At 31.0% G+C, this 19,327-nt stretch overlaps 2 protein-coding genes across 7 annotated transcripts; one reads left to right on the top strand and one right to left on the bottom strand.

The window, feature by feature from the left end:
* Positions 1-6,563: 6,563 nt before the first annotated feature.
* On the bottom strand, positions 6,564-11,596 carry LOC137826534 (probable LRR receptor-like serine/threonine-protein kinase At3g47570). 5 transcript variants are annotated; one of them, XM_068632527.1, is made up of 5 exons: positions 11,400-11,596; positions 11,000-11,193; positions 10,394-10,461; positions 7,338-10,011; positions 6,564-7,250 (listed from the first exon to the last, which is right to left on the bottom strand). In XM_068632527.1, the coding sequence occupies exons 2-5, from the start codon at positions 11,046-11,048 to the stop codon at positions 6,832-6,834; spliced, it is 3,210 nt and encodes a 1,069-aa protein (XP_068488628.1). In that variant the 5' UTR covers positions 11,049-11,193; positions 11,400-11,596; the 3' UTR covers positions 6,564-6,831. The 5 variants fall into 5 exon arrangements, with proteins under 5 accessions (XP_068488628.1, XP_068488629.1, XP_068488632.1 ...); XM_068632528.1 differs by having other exon boundaries at positions 11,391-11,535; XM_068632531.1 differs by having other exon boundaries at positions 10,394-10,451; positions 11,400-11,535.
* Positions 11,597-17,412: 5,816 nt separating this feature from the next.
* Positions 17,413-19,327, top strand: LOC137823430 (uncharacterized). Of its 2 annotated transcripts, XM_068628563.1 has the most exons (4): positions 17,413-17,615; positions 18,473-18,507; positions 18,647-18,822; positions 18,960-19,327. In XM_068628563.1, exons 3-4 carry the CDS (start codon positions 18,661-18,663, stop codon positions 19,062-19,064), a joined length of 267 nt encoding a protein of 88 aa, XP_068484664.1. In that variant the 5' UTR covers positions 17,413-17,615; positions 18,473-18,507; positions 18,647-18,660; the 3' UTR covers positions 19,065-19,327. The 2 variants fall into 2 exon arrangements, with proteins under 2 accessions (XP_068484664.1, XP_068484663.1); XM_068628562.1 differs by lacking the exon at positions 18,473-18,507.

Raw genomic sequence — 19,327 nt, 5'->3', positions numbered from 1 at the left:
ATTTTGTAAAAATTGATATTGATTAATTATTGAAAGAAGTTCTTAACAACCATGTCGTCATGAACACAAATATTGCTTATCCTTAAATCCCTATGGACAATAGTTTCCTTAAATCTATTGTAAAGATAGTTGAATGCAAAAATAACTCTACAATTAAAATAGGTTTTCGGTTTTTTTTTACCACCATGGAAACTTTTTTTTTTATCAAAATGGGGTCGCTTTCAAAAAAATTACAAATATAAGGCAAGTCGTGTCAACTTGGCACGAGTTGGCACGACTTTGTCACGTCAGCCTGAAGTTGTGCCAACTTGGTACGACTTCTATCACGTCAACCTAAAGTCATGCCAAGTTGGCACAACTTAATCCACGTCATATTTTAAAAAAAATTATTGTTTTTAAATATATATATATATATATATTAATTATTTAATTATAATTATAAGTTATGTAATATTTGAAATTAAATTGATAAATAATTTTTTTATGAAAGTATAAATATTTAGGTAAAGAAAATGAGGAAATTAATAATCAAACTTGAAATTTGTTTTATTATCAAGCTTGTTTGTGCGGATAATTGTTTCTATTATGACCTTCGGTTCTACAATATGAACATTTTTTTTGTTTATGTAGAATTGAATAATCTATTTTATGGATTAAATTAGACCTCATAAGTTTGGAAATATTGTGGAGACACTGGGGCGATAAATGTCGTTAGTTGTAAATGACAAAATAAGCAAATAACAATTACATGTGGACAAGGCAGACGTATAGCTTGAAACTCCCCACAATTCTCTATTTATTTTCCAAATAATTAATTCTCATTTCTATTTATTTCCAAATGCAATAACAATTTTTTCATATTTTTTATTAATCTAATAACCAAATTAATATATTACATTACCGTCAAACATGATTTATACACAATTATTCAATTTTTTATTGTTTAAAACTAACACCCTTAGAAAATTATGCATCAAATTAATTTTAAACATTACATAACTTACTACTCAAAATATAAATAATAAAATTTTACAAGAAAATTAAAAAAATAGAAATAATATATATATGACTTTAGGGGTTGACGTGGCAGAAGTCGTGGCAAGTCGCGCCAACTTGGCATGACTTCAGGTTGACGTGACAAAGTCATGCCAAGTTAGCACGACTTGCCCAAAATTGTAATTTTTTTGAAAGGGACCTCATTTTGGTAAAAATAGAAAAAAAAAACCATGGTGGTAAAAAAAACCTAGGTTTTCCATATCATCCACCACGAAACACTTGTCTAAGTTTATAAACCTTTATAATTTTTGTTTGATGATGAAGTATTTTATTAAAATATAATATAAAGAGTTTAAAGGTGTAGTACTTAAAATAAATGGTGTAATGTTAAAGAAATTCTTAAACAATAGTAAAATTAGTGTAATAATTCCTTTTAATAAAAAAAAGTAAAGAGGAAGATGAAGAATTTAGCATTTTAAGGTTTAGGGTAAAAATGAAAAATAATGTAAAAATGTGTTAAATTTTAATAATTTAAGATTTAAAATCTATTAATAACAAAACAATTGAGGTCGAGGTCGAGGAAACTAAAGAGGAGGCCGAGAAAGAGGCTTTCGTTGAGGTTTCAAGGGTGAAGTCAAGGAGTCCAACAAGAAAAGGAAGCATCTGAGTCCGAGCAAGAGTGAAGAGACCAACCTGAGCAAGACCCTCCCGAAGTGAGGGGTATAATTAACATCATCATAGGGGCTTTGGTGGGGAAGGATCATCAAGCTCGTCGAGGAAGAGATATCTTCGAAGCATCATTTCGATCAATTTGTTGCCACCTCGATCTCTACCTGTCATCACCTCTATGGATGAGGACTTTTTCCTTCATGACCTAAAGCAAGATGACACAGTTGTGCTGACATCCACAATTACCATTTGGCAAGTAAGGAAGGTGATCATCGACCGAGGAAGCTCTGTCGATGTGTTGTACTAATCAATCTTCCAAAACCTGGACAATCTTTTTACCTTCAATCAATCCTACCCAGATCCTGTTATCGGATTCGTGGGAGAAAGAGTACACACGAGGGGCTATGTTGACTTGTTGATAACATCTGGGACGAGTAAGGCACACCAACCTTATTTGTTCAATAAATATTGGTTGACATCGATACATCTTACACCGTCTTCCTCGATCGCAAAACCCTCAATCAATTAGGAGTCATAGTTTCAACGCCACACATGACAATGAAATTCCCTCAAGATAATGGGACGATCATTACAGTAAAGGTGAATCCAAAGACGACGAGGAAATGTTATGTTTGGAGTCTCAAGGTTAGCCCTTGTTTTGTAAAGACCTCGGCGATAACACTAAATGATGAGAAAATAAAGTCTCTTAAAGAGCACGACGATGGGAATAATCAGGATAGCGAAAACGACCATCATAGTGACAAGTAAATATGTCAAATAGAGCTCTCATAAGAAGACAATGAGGAAGTCGATCTTGATCCTCGAGTCGAATTTATGGAGAATGATGATTATTTACAGTAAGTGTACCGTGTCAGAAGTAATAAATTTACCTCTGAGAACGGATATCGAACCCACAAGGAACAATTGAATTCTCAAGTATAATATTCACTAAATAGAAAACAATATGTAAAAGTTTGTAGGAAGTTTGTTGTTTGAATTTGCAAGAATGTAAATAAAGCAAGGTAAAAGATTTGTTTGATTCAATTGAGAAAATTGGGATTGGGGTTCATCATTCTCACTGTTTTGTAATTTGAAAAGCATATAATATTCTACCTTTGATTGATATTGATGCTCATATAAAATTCATTTATATCGATTCATCACATATAAAATTATTAAGATAGTCTCCTAAATATTGATTCCTCGTATATTTATAAAAACTCCTTAGCGTTACAAACGGATGTTGATAGCAATTAACATTTCAAATATATTCCTAGCATTCAAATATGTTAAGCATTAACATTTAGGTCAAATGCTTAGAAGTACTTTCTAGTCAAATTTAAATATCAAAATCATGATAATTCAAGTGTTAAGAACAAAATGACAATACCAATCATCAATCAAGAACAAAATATTATGTTTAAATATCACCTCAATACATAAGAGTTTGAACATATTACTCTCAATCCCAAAGGGTAGAATTAGCCACTCATGTTGGACATTACAAGCATGGAAAAGCAAGAAAAGAAGATCCATTTCTCCTTGACGGTTGCCTCCTTTAGGGTTTTCATCTCTTTTTATTCTCCTAATGATGTTTAGGGTTATGCCTCACGCCTCATATTTAACCTAGTTGGGTTTGGGCTAAGTGACTTCTCGCTTGGGTGAGTCTGGGCTCGCATGGGCGAGTTTGACGAGAAAAAGTCCAACTTCTCTAAAGTGAACTCGTCTGTGTTAGCCTTGGGACAGTTTTGGGAGAGTTCCTCTGAAGTGATCTGGCTTGGGCAAGTTTGGACAAATTTTGAACAAGTTTTCAATGTTCCAAGTTCCCCTTTTCATCTTATTTATTCTCTCTCAGCCCTTTCATCTCCATTTTCCCATAGAATCCTGAAATTAACACAAATTTGGGAATAAATTGTCCTTATTCATATTATAATCATAAAATATGTAAAAATATTTAAATTTATAAATTAGGGGTTAAATTACAATTATTTTATCAATAAATACCCATAAGTGTTTGTCTTTTAGTATGAAATATTACTGCAATATGACACTTATCAGAGAACTGTTGATAGAGATCCAACTTGGAAGCCAACCTAACCAGTGTAACAAAGGTCGGTAGATCTATCAATCGACCACTTCAAAAGCAAATTTAGGAAGTGCTGCTTGAGAATTATGACCTCTTCGCATGGAGCTCAATAGACATACCAGACATCGAACTTGATTTCATTTTCCACAAGTTTTTCATACTCCCACATGCAAAGCCCATAGCTCAAAAAGAAACTCAGGGAAGCCAAAATCCTTTGGACCAAAGAGATACCCAACATATTGTGGGGATATCATGTTAGAATTGTGGGCCTTAAACAAGAGGGGGGTGAATTGTATTTTAACTTTTTTCTAAAATTTATAAGGTATGAAGAGAATCAAAGAAGAATCACAGCCAAAGGAATAAAAGAATGCAAGATAAAAAACTGTTTTAATTGAATTCCATAAATTCAACCGGTTGTTTCTGCGATTCAACCGGTTTTTTTTATCAGCAGTGTATAAAAACAACTAAACACATATATACAAGAGTTAAAGGAGAGAAAGAATCACACAAGCAATTTTATATTGGTTCACTCTTATACCAACAGTTACATCCAGTTCTCAGAAACCTCTGGGTATCCACTAAGTAATAAAAAACCAGATTACAAACACACAACCACCAAAGAAGTGATCTTGATCCCCTCAAGAACACACACTTCCTTTGGCACACACAATCACACCACAGATCAGAACACCCTCTGACTCTGTGAACACAAGTCCTTACAAAAATACAATTGAAGGAGGAAATAATCACACCTGGTACAAATCAAATCAAAGTACACAACAAGTCCTACTTCACTCTTAGAGAAAAAAATCCAAAGCCTTAAGCAATCTTGGAGAAAACTTGATTTCAAAAACTGATCTTGTAACTTTTTTGCTAGGAGCGTATAACAAAACATTTATACTCCAATTAGCAATTAAAATCATTTATTATTAAAGTCAAATCAGTTTGAAAACATTTAAAGTAGATTTAACAAACTTAACAAAATTATGTTAAGGCAGATAAAAAAAAGTCGGTTGTTTTGTTGAAATAACCGATTGAATTGGTTTGATAGTAAAGTCAACCAAGTTCAAATATGCCAAAACTAGTTTCAAAAACCTTAAGTATGAAACAACCGATTAAAACGATAAAACAACTGGTTGTTTTTATGCTTATTCATAAAACACTTTTTTTGAAAAGATTTGAATTAAACCAGCTTTTGGATTCAAACTAAGAGTGAATTAACAAATTCAAACTACCCTAGAACACACCCAACTAAGCTACAATCAGCCTTCAAACAATCCATGGAGATTTGTAGTCATCAAAGCTCTTCTTCAACAATCTCCTCCTATTTGATGAAGACAAATCCCTGGTTTGCTTTGTTGAGTTCTGTTTGAATTTGAAGGTACCTGCAAAACCATCAAAACAGTTGTACTAGAGAGCAATTCCATCCAGAACCTCTTACACTACTGAACCAGCTTCCACTATGTGATTTTCTCAAGGAGAAACCACAAAATCAGTGTGATAACCAGTGAAGTAGGAGAGAAAATAAGAGTTTCCTGCCCAACTACATATTAGCTATTAAAAGCAATTAAAAACAACAATCAATCAGCAATCAAACCATCATATTCTCCCCCTATTTTTCTTCTCAAATAGAGTAAAACAGTTTGATAATATCAAGTTTAAGAAAGATTTTGAGAGTCAACAATTCCCAACTCATTGTCCTTTGGCAAAGGCTTGGTGAAAATGTCTGCCAGCTATTTTTTTGTTTCAATAAATTGAAATTAGGGGTTGACCTACATTAAACCCCAAAGGGTCAAAATCAAGCTTGTGAATCCTTCAATTTGATCCACCAATAAATCTTCTCTGATTTCGAGTTGGAGGGGACTTATGTACCTATTCCTGATTGCAGTCAAATACATTCAAACCAATAACCACTCATTTAGACAAATAACTCGATTATAGGTTACTAGTGATTATAGATTACAAGTATAAAATCCATTTATATCTCATAATAATTGTTTAATGTTTTCTTAACTGTATTAATTCAAGAGGACCTATAAGCACATTATAATTATCTCATGAAGTACTCGCTCAACTCTTCATACTCTCTTATACTCACAAAATATTATGTATCCTTACCGACTTGAACGTCAAAGAGTATTTTGCAGGTGTATCTCCCTTCCCTCTTTGTGATTGGTAAGTATTAAAGAGCTCGACTTACAGAGAATTCATCCATTTTCCACCTCATAACTTTCACGTCTCATTTCTCGTAAGAACACATCTTAAAAAAACTATACTTATTTATTGGAGATCTCACGTTTATTACAAATAAGATCAGTTTACAATATACAATTATGGGTAATTTTAGTTAGATTAAACTCTAATATCATAAGAAGTGAGTTTAACTCTAATTTATTTTTTACAAAACTTGTAAGGTGAGGATTAGTGCCACTTATATAGTCTAAATTAGCTAGGGGTGACAAAACGGGTTTGACCCGCTACTGGCCCACCAAAAGTGAGGTGTGGGGACTAACCCATCTAGGTTATACGAACTGAAATTGTTAACCCGCCCCATCATAGGATGTGCTAACGAGCTGACCTATCACTTTTCATTTTTTTTTTTAAATTCTCTTTCTTTTTTACAGTTTTTTTTTTTTTTGGTTTTGAACCTATTTATTTGGTTGTAATTGTTGATATCATTTTCTGTACAATAAAAATGGAAGGAAACAAAATAAAATTGAACCAAACTTCAATATTCTAATCAAACAAGCTTTAATGTTTAAGAAAAGAAAATAAATATCAACAATACTTAATCAAATTATATATAAAGAAATTAATGTAAATAATGTTTCATATAAAATATTAATAACCATCAATTTTGATCTCAAAAGCATGACATCTTTCTTCAAAAATATTATAAATATAAAAGGACAAATTGACAAACTAGTTCGTTATGTCTCGTCCCGCCTGGAATTTGGAGGATTGACATACTAGGTAGGTCGAACCAATGTGGGTTGATGAGTTCAAAAATTAACCTGACTTAAATGAAGAAGGGTGGACGGATTGCCACCCCTAATTACGGTTCAGGTACCACCTTATTTTCAGCTATATCTACCTCTGATCCGTCGAGCATAAAAAGCATTTCTAATCATATTTAGCTGCGTGGTGACTTCCATCATAAGCATCCTTTCTCCTGGTGACTCCACTGAGCAAGCTAGACCAATCTTAAATAATGAAAACAAACACTTATTGGTATTAGGATGAAAATGATCTACAATCTCAGAGATGTTGTGCTGTTCTGTTAGAGTCATTGTAGGAGATTCATTTTCCATTGGAACAAGAGTTGCATCAACAATATCCAACAAGTTATTTGGAAATGAATTTTTAGCATAGTTATGGAGGCTGTGTCCATCTTTAAACATTTCTTCTGTCGGTCGTTTCCCAGTTAACATCTCCAGAATTAGAATACCAAAACTGTAGATGTCACCTTTTGTTGACACCTGAAAGCTGGCTCCATACTCTGAAATATTTGAGAAACCATCAATATTTTCAGATCCATTTTCACAGCATCAATTGAAAAGTAAACATAGATAAGATGAAAACATACCTGGGGGAGAATAACCTATAGTCCCTTTTATTCCACTTGTGCTAAGGTTGTGAGAGTTGTTGATTGTCGAGAGAAGTCTTGCTAAGCCAAAATCGCTAACATGAGCAACCATCTCATCATCAAGAAGAATATTACTTGGCTTTAAATCACAATGAATAATAGGTTGCTCACACTCATGGTGCAGATAGTGTAGTGCAGAAGCAACACCAACCACAATTTCTAATCTTGTCTCAAGGTTCAAAGTTCTTGGTTGTTGTTCTTCTCTTCCATTTTGTGGATGCAACCATTCCTCTAAGCTTCTGTTTGACATATACTCAAACACTAAAGCTTTGAAATCATTTCCTTTGTAATCCACACTAGAGCAACATGTGACAACCTTCACTAGGTTTCTATGCCGTACATTTCTTAATGCTTTGCATTCAGCCATAAAACTTTTCATAGCCCCTTTATTTTGAAGGTTTAGAACCTTTATAGCAACAATTCCTTCTATCGAATCAAGAATTCCTTTATATACAGACCCATGACTTCCTATTCCTATCAAGTTCCAAGATGAGAACCCATCAGTTGCATGGTGTAGGTTCTGGTATGATACCTTAGGAAGTTGATCAATTGTTGAATTGGTCGATGACTTTTTGTGCCTTTTCCTTATCAAATACATGCCAAGGACACATGATAGTGTAGCAAGAAAAAAAACCAGACATGATATCGCCACTACTAACTTGAGATTATGGAGTATTCTTTTCTTAGCTTTTAAACGGCAAGGTGGAAGCTTTAGTTCAGATATCCCACCACAAAGCTTGCTATTGCCAATCACTGAAATTGAACTAGCATTTTGAAAGACACCATTCATTGGAACCTTACCCTCCAACATGTTGAAAGAAGCATTGAAGTATTCTAGAAAAGAAAGGTTTTGCAGTGTTTCCGGAATTGATCCAGACAAGTTATTTCTTGAAAGGTCTAATGCTCTGAGACCCTTTAAGGAAGCCAATGAAGGAGGCATGCTTCCATGGAAGGAGTTACCCTCTAAATGAAGGTACTCCAAGGTTATGCATTCTCCAATTGTTTCAGGAATGACACCAGAGATATAATTTTCAGACACATCCAGCAAGTCAATATTTTTCAACTTGCCCACTTCTTCTGGTAGACTGCCACTCAATGAGTTATGTGATAGGTTCAGTGCAATAGATAAAGAGGGAATTCCAAACAGTTGTGATGGTATGGCTCCGCTAATGCTATTATTTGAAAGATGTAGAAACTGTAAAAGTTGGCAATTTCCAATGGTTGAAGGAATATTTCCAACAAACATATTGAATGACAATTCTAGGTAATACAACCGACTCAGGTTGCCTATGGAAGGTGGTATCTCTCCAAACAATTTGTTTACTCCCAAACTTAATAATTGCATCTTTTGAAGCCTACCAAGAGTAGTTGGAATGATGCCAGTTAGGCTATTTTTCTCCAAAGCCAAGGTAATTAAGTTAACAAGATTTCCTAATTCCATAGGAATTTCTCCAAAAAAATTATTACCACCAGCAATTAGTTGGCTGAGTTGGCTGGTAAAATTGCCCACATACCTAGGAAAAGGCCCTCCAAAATTATTGTACCCTATATCTAATATATCTAGCTGACTACAATTTATCAAAGACTTTAAAAATTGCAAGTCACTAGATGAATTGCTACCCAGATTATTTAAACTTAGCTGCAGAGTTGAAATATCTTTCCACTTCCCTAGACTTGGGACTTGTCCTACCAAATGGTTGTCACCAATATCCAATATTTGCATCCCAGATGCATTAGTGATGGAAGCTGGGATTGAACCTGAGAATTGATTCCCACTCACTGTAAAAACTTGAAGATTAGGTAGGGTGAGGAACATGTTGACTGGAAAAGAACCATTAAATTGATTGCTTGTGAGTGAGAAGAGATAGAGAGATGACAGATTGTATAAGGAAAGTGGAATATTGTGAGATAGTTGATTATTTGACAAGCCCAATATTCTCAAATTTTTCAAAATGCCTATTTCTTTTGGAATGCACCCCTCCAATTTATTTGAACTCAATAAAAGTCGAGTGAGGAAAGATAAATTTCCCATGGAAGGTGGGATTTGTCCAGTTAGATTGTTCCAACGAATTCTCAAATGTTTAAGATTGGCAAAGGATTCAATCTTCCTTGGTATTTCACCAATGAAAAGATTTCTATCTAAACTTAAATAGCTCAGTTTAGAACAATTTGCCAAGTTGATTGGAAATTCTCCCCCTAAGGTGTTATTGGTGAAATAGAGTGCACGTAGCCTGAACAAACGCCCCAATTCTTGTGGAACTTCACCATAGAAGTGATTGTCCTCGAGGAAGAGGATTCTCAAAAACGAAAGGTTACCAATGTGGGGTGATATGACACCATGCAAGTGATATCCTGTTAGATTTAGCGTTATAACTCTTTGGTGTCGTGGACTGCATGTCACTCCATACCACTTGCAAAAGTGGCTTGTACTATTCCAAGAGTTGAGCACTTGAAAAGGGTCAAGAGATATTGATTCTTTGAATTTGAGCAGTGCAGATTGATCGGTCTCATTTCCCAATGCATAGGTAGTTACTATATTTTGAGACCAAAAGTTTGAAGAGAAGAGAAGAAACCAGCCAATGCTTATGGACCAATCAACACTTAACATCATTTGCTGATAAAAAAAAAAAACTTAACATCATTAAAGGAAGCTGCATAAAACAAGAGTCATGGAAATTAGATTCCAACTCATGATATAGTTATGATTGTTATTTTTAAATAACCACAGTTGTTTTAAGTAATGATACATTGACAACATGCTCCAATATACAATCTGTGGTTGGTATATGAAAAAAATGATATTTTCGTCATTTCATAAAAAAAAAAACTGAAATTTTAAACAGAAAAATAAGATTGTAGACTGATGCGAGTTGTCAATATATCACTTACATTACATTTCTGACAGTTCGATGCACAACCAACAAAAACATCCTCATTACAACTCACGCACACTAACGTTCACAATGTAAATAACCACAGTTTACATACTACCTTACTTGAATAATGTTTGTTCCAATACTCCAACACCAGTTGAACTTCTTGCTATAATTTTCCCTGCAAGTGACTATGCAAGTTGAACTGGTTTTGTCAAAGACCTTATGCAAGTCTAAATTAAAAACATGACAGATACTGGTTATATATTGGTTGCACGAATATTTACCACAATTTCTATAATTGAAACACTTCAGCAACTATAACTATGTTTATTTCACCATGATTACAAGTAGCTTTCATTTCCTTTCCTCCCTGTTCTGATTCATGAAATATGAAATCATGAATCATGATGATAATGAATAACTACAAAATTGAAAAGCTATTGTATATTTGATTAATTTTAAACATCTCTACTTTCTATATATGAAATGCTCACCAAATTTTAAAAATGAAGTCTATATTTTGGTAACCAAATGAATATATAAAATGCAAAATCAGAGGCTCTAAGCATAACATTTAAACGTTGAAAGCTTTCAAATTATGCAAAATACTGAAAAGCAAACTGTCGAATCAGCTAAATTTTATACCTCGGATATCATGTTTCAAGCATATATGTCATAAAATAAAATAAAAATAATAAAACAGAGGAAAAACCTATTCAAACTTACTTGTTTTAATCGTCTGAATTTTCTTTATCTTGCAATCATTTATGGACATGTGATTTAACAAAGTAGGTAACAGATTATGCTTCTTCTCTAGTCTTGACCTTCTAGTTTTCTTAGCTTCTTCCACTCAAAAGTGTGATGAATGAACTCATGTTCATCATCACATCACAAGCTTAGCCAATCCTCGTTGCCAGAAACTGTAAGCAAGAAAATTAAATATATAAATGATAGTTATATATGACAAAAAATACAATAAGGTAAACTTGAGATTACTTGAGATTTTTCTCTAAAAAATTGCCACAAAATTTAGAGTATTAATTCACGACTAAAATGTTCAAGTTGACAACAAATCCTGGATATATAATTGGATACTTCAGTTAGGAAAGAAACATACATGACCAACCTTTGAAGTTTGTGGTGTACTGCAGTTTCATCACATTCCTTGATATTGTGAGAAATTGTGGGCAAATGCAGTATATATGCAGCCACAATTGGGGTTGTCTTGTGGGTGCAGACACTCCAAAAACCTTGAAGTTGCTGCAGAAATTGTGGTCACAGACTGTCTTTAAAACATTGTCTCCTTCATGATTAAGTCAAGGTGAGACTGTAGAAGCATCAATGAGACCGTGTAGTACACTGCAACATAAGTCAACAAGAAGAAAGTTGGAATGATGTGATAGAATGCATATCGTGGAAGTTTGGTATTCTCTTCAAATTTATAGCAAAATTGTCATTGGTGGGAAATTTTGGTATTGATTGTTTGACGCATGGAAACTTAACTTTCAATTTAAGGAAAAACACAATTCAAAAAAAGTTTATACACTCCAAGAGGACAACTATTCTATAGTGAGAACGTAGAAAATTTATTTTCATAAAGAAATTTTGATCCAAATCTTTAGTCCTCTGCCTCATAATTAGGAGACTTTAATAGTCACTCTCAACAATTCAACTTTTAGTGAAAAACACAACAATTCAATAGATAGAAGGGTGAGGTGGGTAGAATGATGAAAACTGAGATTTTACAATTGTGGAATGAAAGGTCATTTAAGTCTATAAAAGATTGTGAAGACAGCAAGATCAGATTTCTCCAATAATTTCATATATTGTTCCAAATCATATATATATATATATATACTATCACAAAAAAACACATGAAAACATCAAAGATATTGAAATTTGTAAAAAAAAAAAATCTCTTTTAAAAGTGTTTATGAAAAACTTTTTTTAAATATGTATTCTTTCTTGATCATCAGAGACAAGTTTACTATTAATTCATGCTTTTAAATATTCTTGACTATCATTTTATATTGAGATTTTAAAAGATATAAGAAATTAAGTAAATTTTTTAAAGAGTGGTATCCTCACTACAAGAAAATCATGAAATAGAAACTAATTTTTAGAGACCAAAATAATTATTTACAATAGTAACTAAATTAGAGACCATTTTAGAAACTAAAAAAAAATTGGTTTCTAAATTAGTTTCTATTATTGTTAAATAGTTTCTAAATTGGTATCTAATTAGCAACCAAGGTTTTAGAGACCAAATTTAGAAACTAAATAATTGGAAGTTAAAATCTTGGTTACTAATTAGATACCAATTTAGAAACTATTTAACAATAATAGAAACTAATTTAGAAACCAATTTTTTATTTAGTTTCTAAAATGGTTTCTAATTTAGTTACTATTACAACTAATTATTTTGTTATCTAAAAATTGGTTTCTATTTCATGATTTTCTTGTAGTGACTGTTACTTGTCTAACCAAATTTAGGTATACTTTAATGTTTTCGAGTTTTCCATTTTCAATCCAATGAAAAATATATTTATTCTAAACTACAAACCTATGTAATATAGACACTGACACAAACACTTATATGACACAGACACAAACACAAAGATACGTACAATCTCTAAAATGTAGGACATGGAAACACAAATTTATATATTATATAATTATGAATTATATAAATTGACAATAAAAATGTATGTACACAAGTATGTTTCAGTTTTTTTTTGTTGGGATAGAAAAATGTTTTTCATGGATGGTTCAAAAGGGTTTGTTCCTTATTTTTATAATCATAATAAAAATTTATACAATAAATTTGAGTTTTTAGAAAATTAATGTATTTCTCTTTTTTAAAATAGTGTTAGGTCCGTGCTAAAATTGTCTGAAATCCAACAAATATTTTTTGAATTTGACACTTCACCGATACATGTCTTACAAGTGTCGTACGAGTGTTGGTGTCCGATACGTGTGTCCGACACAGACATGTCATTTAAAAGGAGTATTCGAGCCTCATAAACTAATTGTTACAAAAAAAAAAAAAATACTAATAAATAATGTCCAAACAGATTATACATGCATTTAAAATATTTTATAAACTTAATTCTTATTAAATATAAAATTAGTTTTTTTTATCCTTTTGATTTAAAAAAAATATTTTTTCAATAGTATATTCAAGTTATATATTCAAGGCAAGAATAACAAATCCACACTTCTACTCAATGGACATTGTGAGAGCTAGGTCCCCTTACGGATTTCACCTTCTTCTTATAAAAGGGTATAGTGGTTCTTAGAAATGCATTCCAAATCAATTTTCTTTTCATTTTGAAAAAAAAAAAACAATTTTATAGATGTAATTGAAGGAAGAGTTTTTAACATCTAAGGAGAAAAAAAGTAATAACAATGTTATCGCTAATTTACACTTTCAATGGTTGTTGTAGTTTTATTCATTGTTATAAACATGAGAATATGAATGATATTTGTCATACTATTACCAAATTATATAAATTTAAGTCACTATACACAAGAATTATTTTTTAAGAAAAAACTATACATTTTTTAATGAGTGGATCCATGTTGCTAATAAAATACCTCAACAAACTAAATAGTTTATCTGTCAAACTTCCAACGACGAAATTTTTTAGACATAGTAGAAAACAAGGTGTTGAGATTTTACTTCAAAGTTGTCTAATTTGTATAATCAACTCATCATCAACATAATAAATAATAATATTGATAAACATCTTCTTTGAAGATGATGTCTAAGTTAATATTGATGAATAATCCATGCAAAAGTGTAAGGAAAAAATGATGAAAAGTTCCAAACAAGAGAAGGATTTAATAGTAATGAGAAGTAGATCAACTAAATATGGCTCTCTATTGAGAGTCAAAATATTTACAGAAGTCTCAAAAAGTGAAGAATCTTAAATGTTACAATTATAGCATGATACGAACACATGAAGAAAGATTGTTGACATAAAAACAGAGAAGAGAACTTTGAAGCAAAATCTCACATGATTATGTTGCTAATATTTCAAAAGATGGATATATCCTAGTTAGCAAAGCAACACATATTTTTAAAGATGAAAAACAACTTCATGATGGGTGGATGGTGAATTCAAGTGCAACATGACACATAACTTCATATCAAGATTGATTTTGCACTTATGAGCCTATCTTAGAAGAATTCATATTTGTGTGGAAAATGATCATGTCTTACATGTTGTTAGAGTCAATTATGTCAAAATAAACAAATTTACGATTAAACTATTCATACAACTTAAATGGTACGACATGTGAAAGACTTGAAGAAGACTTTTGTTGTTCATTTGGAAATTAGATGAAATCGAGTAAAGGTAAGATCTTAAAAGTTGTGAAAAGAAATATAATAGTGATGAAAAAAATAAGATCACAATAAATCTATACGTGCTTTTGATAAATGTTACTAGAAGCAAAAACATCTATTAGAGTGACAAGTCAAGAAGAAACAATGACAATATGACATTGCATTTATGTAAGAGAAACAATCCTTGCAGAATGTAATCTTTACCCTGACTAAAGGAAGTTAATTTACCTTTTTGCAAGAATGGTATGATAAACAAGTAACATATATTTAATTTTGCTATAAAAACTATCACAAGCAAACTCATATTGGATTATACCCATAAAAAGGAAGTTACATGTTTTTCTAGTATTGAATGAATTCAAAACAAAAGTAGAGCTTGAAACTAGAAAAACAATTAAGTGCTTAAGCACAAGTGATAAAGAAGAATGCGTACACATGAAATTTTGGCATTTTGCAAAAAAAAAAATGGTATTATTAGACAAATTTCAATTTCTCATACACCCCAATAAAATGGTGTAACATGGTAGATGAATAGAATTTTCCTAGTATAGTAGTTATATTAAGAATGAGAGTAACAAAGCCTTTCTGAGTATAAGCAATTAAACTTGTCTTTTATATGACAAATGAATCATCACAAACAACAATTAGTTTGAAGATGAGATGTGGAAAAACAAATTAACCAATTCGTCTTCCCTATGTGTGTTTGGATATCGTGTTGATGTGGTATATAACTCCATAGAAAGAACAAACTTTAATCCAAAATCTAAAATATGTATATTCTTGGGTTATACTAGTAATATGAAAGGGTATCACCGATAAGATCCAACTATCCACAAAGTTGGTTAGCAAGGATGTAATATATGTGGAAAAAGAATTACAAAGCGAGTAAGAAAATAACGACATTACAAATGATACTATTATAACGAAAATTAATTGGAAGTCTTAACATGATTTTTTTTTTAAATAGAAAAAAAGTTGAATAGTGATCAACAAAGATGAACTTAAATAATTTTTGTACTCATAATTCGTTATGACAAGCCTTGATACATATAAAGAAGGAAAACATTCCTAGTTATGAATGGTTCAAATGCTCCGATGACAATAATGTAAGACAAAATTAATATTTTTCATAAGAGTAAGACATAAAAACTTGTGAACTTTTCATAAGGTAAAAAAAATCATTAATTACAAATGAGTTTATAAAATAGATGAAAATGATAAAGTGAAGGAATATCGTACTATATTAATAGTCAAAATATATATTGAAAAGAATGTATAATTAAAAGTTATTATTTTTTTTATAAGTATACTGAATGAAAAAACTTTACATATCAATAAAACTTGGATTATAGAATAACAAAATCTATGTAAGATTGAAATCAAATGTTTGAATAAGGAGAGAAAGAAATTTGTTTTTTCTTTTATTATTAACCTTGAATATAATAGTTCACACCATTTTATATATATATATATATATATATATATATATATATAATTTTGTTAAGAATGCTTTTATTAATCTGAAAAGAGATGGAGGTGATTTTATTTATTTTGTAAATTTTGAAAATTTTAAAAATTGAATGGGAGAAAAAGATGTACTTTTGATAAGTTAGTCACTAAGGATCAATTATTGTTAATAAATTTTATTATTTTAAAATTAATTAAATTACTATGTATTTTAGATGTGATTGAATTTATCTAACTTTTTTTAATAAACGTAAAAATCTTTAATATGAAATCTTGCAATTTTCTCATCATGTTTAAAGCATTTGCAATAATCCTTTCAAAATCTATAAATTTGAAATCACGATGATATACACAAGTTCATTAACTAAAGTATTTATAATTAATTTTGAATGCACATAAATAAATTTATAATTGAGTAGTGTGTTAAATATAATTATTTCAAAAATTAAAAAAACATTATAATTACATTCTACATTTCATATGTCACTGTTTTTTCTCAATATGATTGATAAAAAAAATAACCACACTAATGTATATTTTATTTTTTACGTTTAATCATTAACTGTTTTAAACTCAATATAATACTTTTTATCACCACAATAAAAAATATTTAGTTTTTTAAGGTCTAAGCTTTTAAGAATAATTTTCTTTTGATAATATCCTATAATTGAATGATACAAAAAAATGTGTTTTTAATGTATAGTTGAATTGAGGAAATTAATGTTATTTAAATAAACTTTTACAGTTATAGAATAATTTAATATTAAATAGTAACATTCTATTTATTATATAATTTTATTTTAGCTATCTATAAATACTAATATTTATATTCAATGTATATACAGATATAATTACAATAATAATAATAGTAATATTTATTTGGATTTTTGTTTTTTTTGAATTAAACTATATATCTTATTTGACTTACAACTAATAAGAATAAAGTTTTTAGCATTCAATTTTAAGTTGTAATTATCATATTTTATTACTGTTCCTAAAATAATAAATAATTTAAAATATGAAAAAAATATTTTTAGAAGCTTAAATATTTTGAAAAATAAAGATTTAGCTTTTAAAATTTTATTATAATCTTTTAGTGAAAAATATTATATACTTAGTTTTTTTTCTAATACAGAAATATTTGGATCTTACCTTGGCAGTTTAGTCACTTTTATATATCTGGTTAAAAAAATAAAAAAAAGGACTAAAGAGAATTATAATTGATAATTTAAAAAATTAGATATTTTTTTTAATTTTATAGATTAATCATTTAGCATTTGTTTTGCCCATACAAAAGGGTTTTAAGCCTTATAGGTTCAACGCTCACTCTGTACTTTCTCACTCCTTGGGTTTATCATTTCGTTGAGTCGAAGCGGGCTCTGCCGCAGCTCCACCACCTCCTCCGGTCGCCGCCACCCTTCGGTGACAACGGAAAACGCCTAGAAGTTTTCCATTTGAAATAGTCTCCGTTTCCCCGTTAGGGAATACTTTTCATCACTTCTCGTTGCTTTCGATTTGTTCGAGGTTCGTTAACACTGCAATTTCTCCCAATTTTTATGCGATTTTATTTTTTGAGATTTTGATTTGTGTGGAATTGAACTGCACTGTCCGGCCGGGTGATGTCCCTCACCCCTTTTCAACATTGATATCTGAGTGAGAGTTACTGTAAAACTTACCTGAGAGATAATCACTGGAGATTCAGGCGCTGCTCTTTTTCTTAAAATCACTTTTTTTTTTTACTTCATTATTGTTTATGTTATAATTATAAAATGCAGCTGTGTTATTTACTTTTATTTTATATTTTTAAAATGATTGTATGAGTAAGGTTTTAAATTTTAAGAGTTTGTATGCATGTATGCAAGATGTTTGGACATCTTCAATTATATAAACAACTTGTACACTAGTACGTATAAAATAAGTACACAGAGTCTGATGGGATAAACTTTTTATAAACACGTTTAAGAAGTTATAAGAGAGGGATTCTACAAATTTATTTAGGTATGGGTTAATTGTAGTTTTTGAACGAAACTGTTTTCGCTTTTTCCTTTTATTTTATTCTTTTTGAAGTACTTACAGAGAAATTTATCTAAATAGACACTTGTTCCCTAAGTCCTTAAGTAAGGTGTTTATCAAAATAGACCCTAAATAACTATACTTATTATCAAAACAGAAAATAAGTCTAAAATAAGGTAATATTTCCATAATTAAAGGCAAATTTATAAAAATAGAAATAGAAAACAGTTTTGTCTGTAACAGCTTCTAGAAATCATCTGTAGTTGGTCAGTGTTTTTCTTTTGTCTGGTGGTGTACAAGGTCTTGTTCTTGCATAATACGTACTGAGTTTGCAATTTTGTGTACTGTGTCCTTAATCTGTCTCGTAGGTGAGGACTAAAGGATCAAATTTGGCTGCTGGGAGGTATATTTGAGTACCGTTTATAGGGATTTCAATTTTGCGAGTTTTGGACAAATATTTGCATCCCTGGTTTCAGCCCATGAAGTTCAAATGTGTAATTACTTGTATTTATTTTAAAAAAGATTCAATTGGTGTATTGCAGGTTGGGAGGAGAAAATGAAGCAGGTAGTAGGAATGGTAGTTTCCAATAAGATGCAGAAATCTGTTGTAGTGGCAGTGGATAGACTATTCTACCACAAGGTGTACGATCGTTATGTCAAGCGCACCTCCAAGTTCATGGCTCATGATGAGCACAACCACTGTAACATTGGTGACAAAGTTAGTAACATGAACTTATCCATCTAATTGGCTCATCTCATCACTTATATTCTTGTTCCTCTTATTCTCATAACTTAATTTGTACACTTGTTTTGGCCAAATCCTAGTAAATTTATTGATTTTGCCCTGTTATTTAGGTTCGACTGGATCCTTCTAGGCCATTGAGCAAGCGTAAAAATTGGGTTGTTGCTGAAATTCTTAAGAAGGCACGGATATATGTTCCACCCTCCCCCAATGTTTGATAATGTCAGCTCCAGCTCTGAAGTACCTTCTTCATAAATTGGCTAAAGGTCTGAATGTATGAATTTAATTGACCTTCTGAATGCATCCCATCAAGATTGTTTGCTGTTAAGTATTTTTATTATTCCCCATACTCGTGGAAGGTTACACTGTTGTGGACTTGTTTTTGGCATCACATGTTTCTATAGGTTCCCTGTTTTATTGTTGTCGTTTTTATACTATTCTTACTTATTTCTATAAACTATTATACCAATTACTATTCTTA

The sequence above is a fragment of the Phaseolus vulgaris genome, chromosome 8 (genome assembly GCF_000499845.2).
Source record: "Phaseolus vulgaris cultivar G19833 chromosome 8, P. vulgaris v2.0, whole genome shotgun sequence".
NCBI classification, from domain to species: Eukaryota; Viridiplantae; Streptophyta; class Magnoliopsida; order Fabales; family Fabaceae; genus Phaseolus; species Phaseolus vulgaris.
Note: the sequence above shows the minus strand (reverse complement) of the source record. Positions and strands in the feature narration are given on the sequence as shown.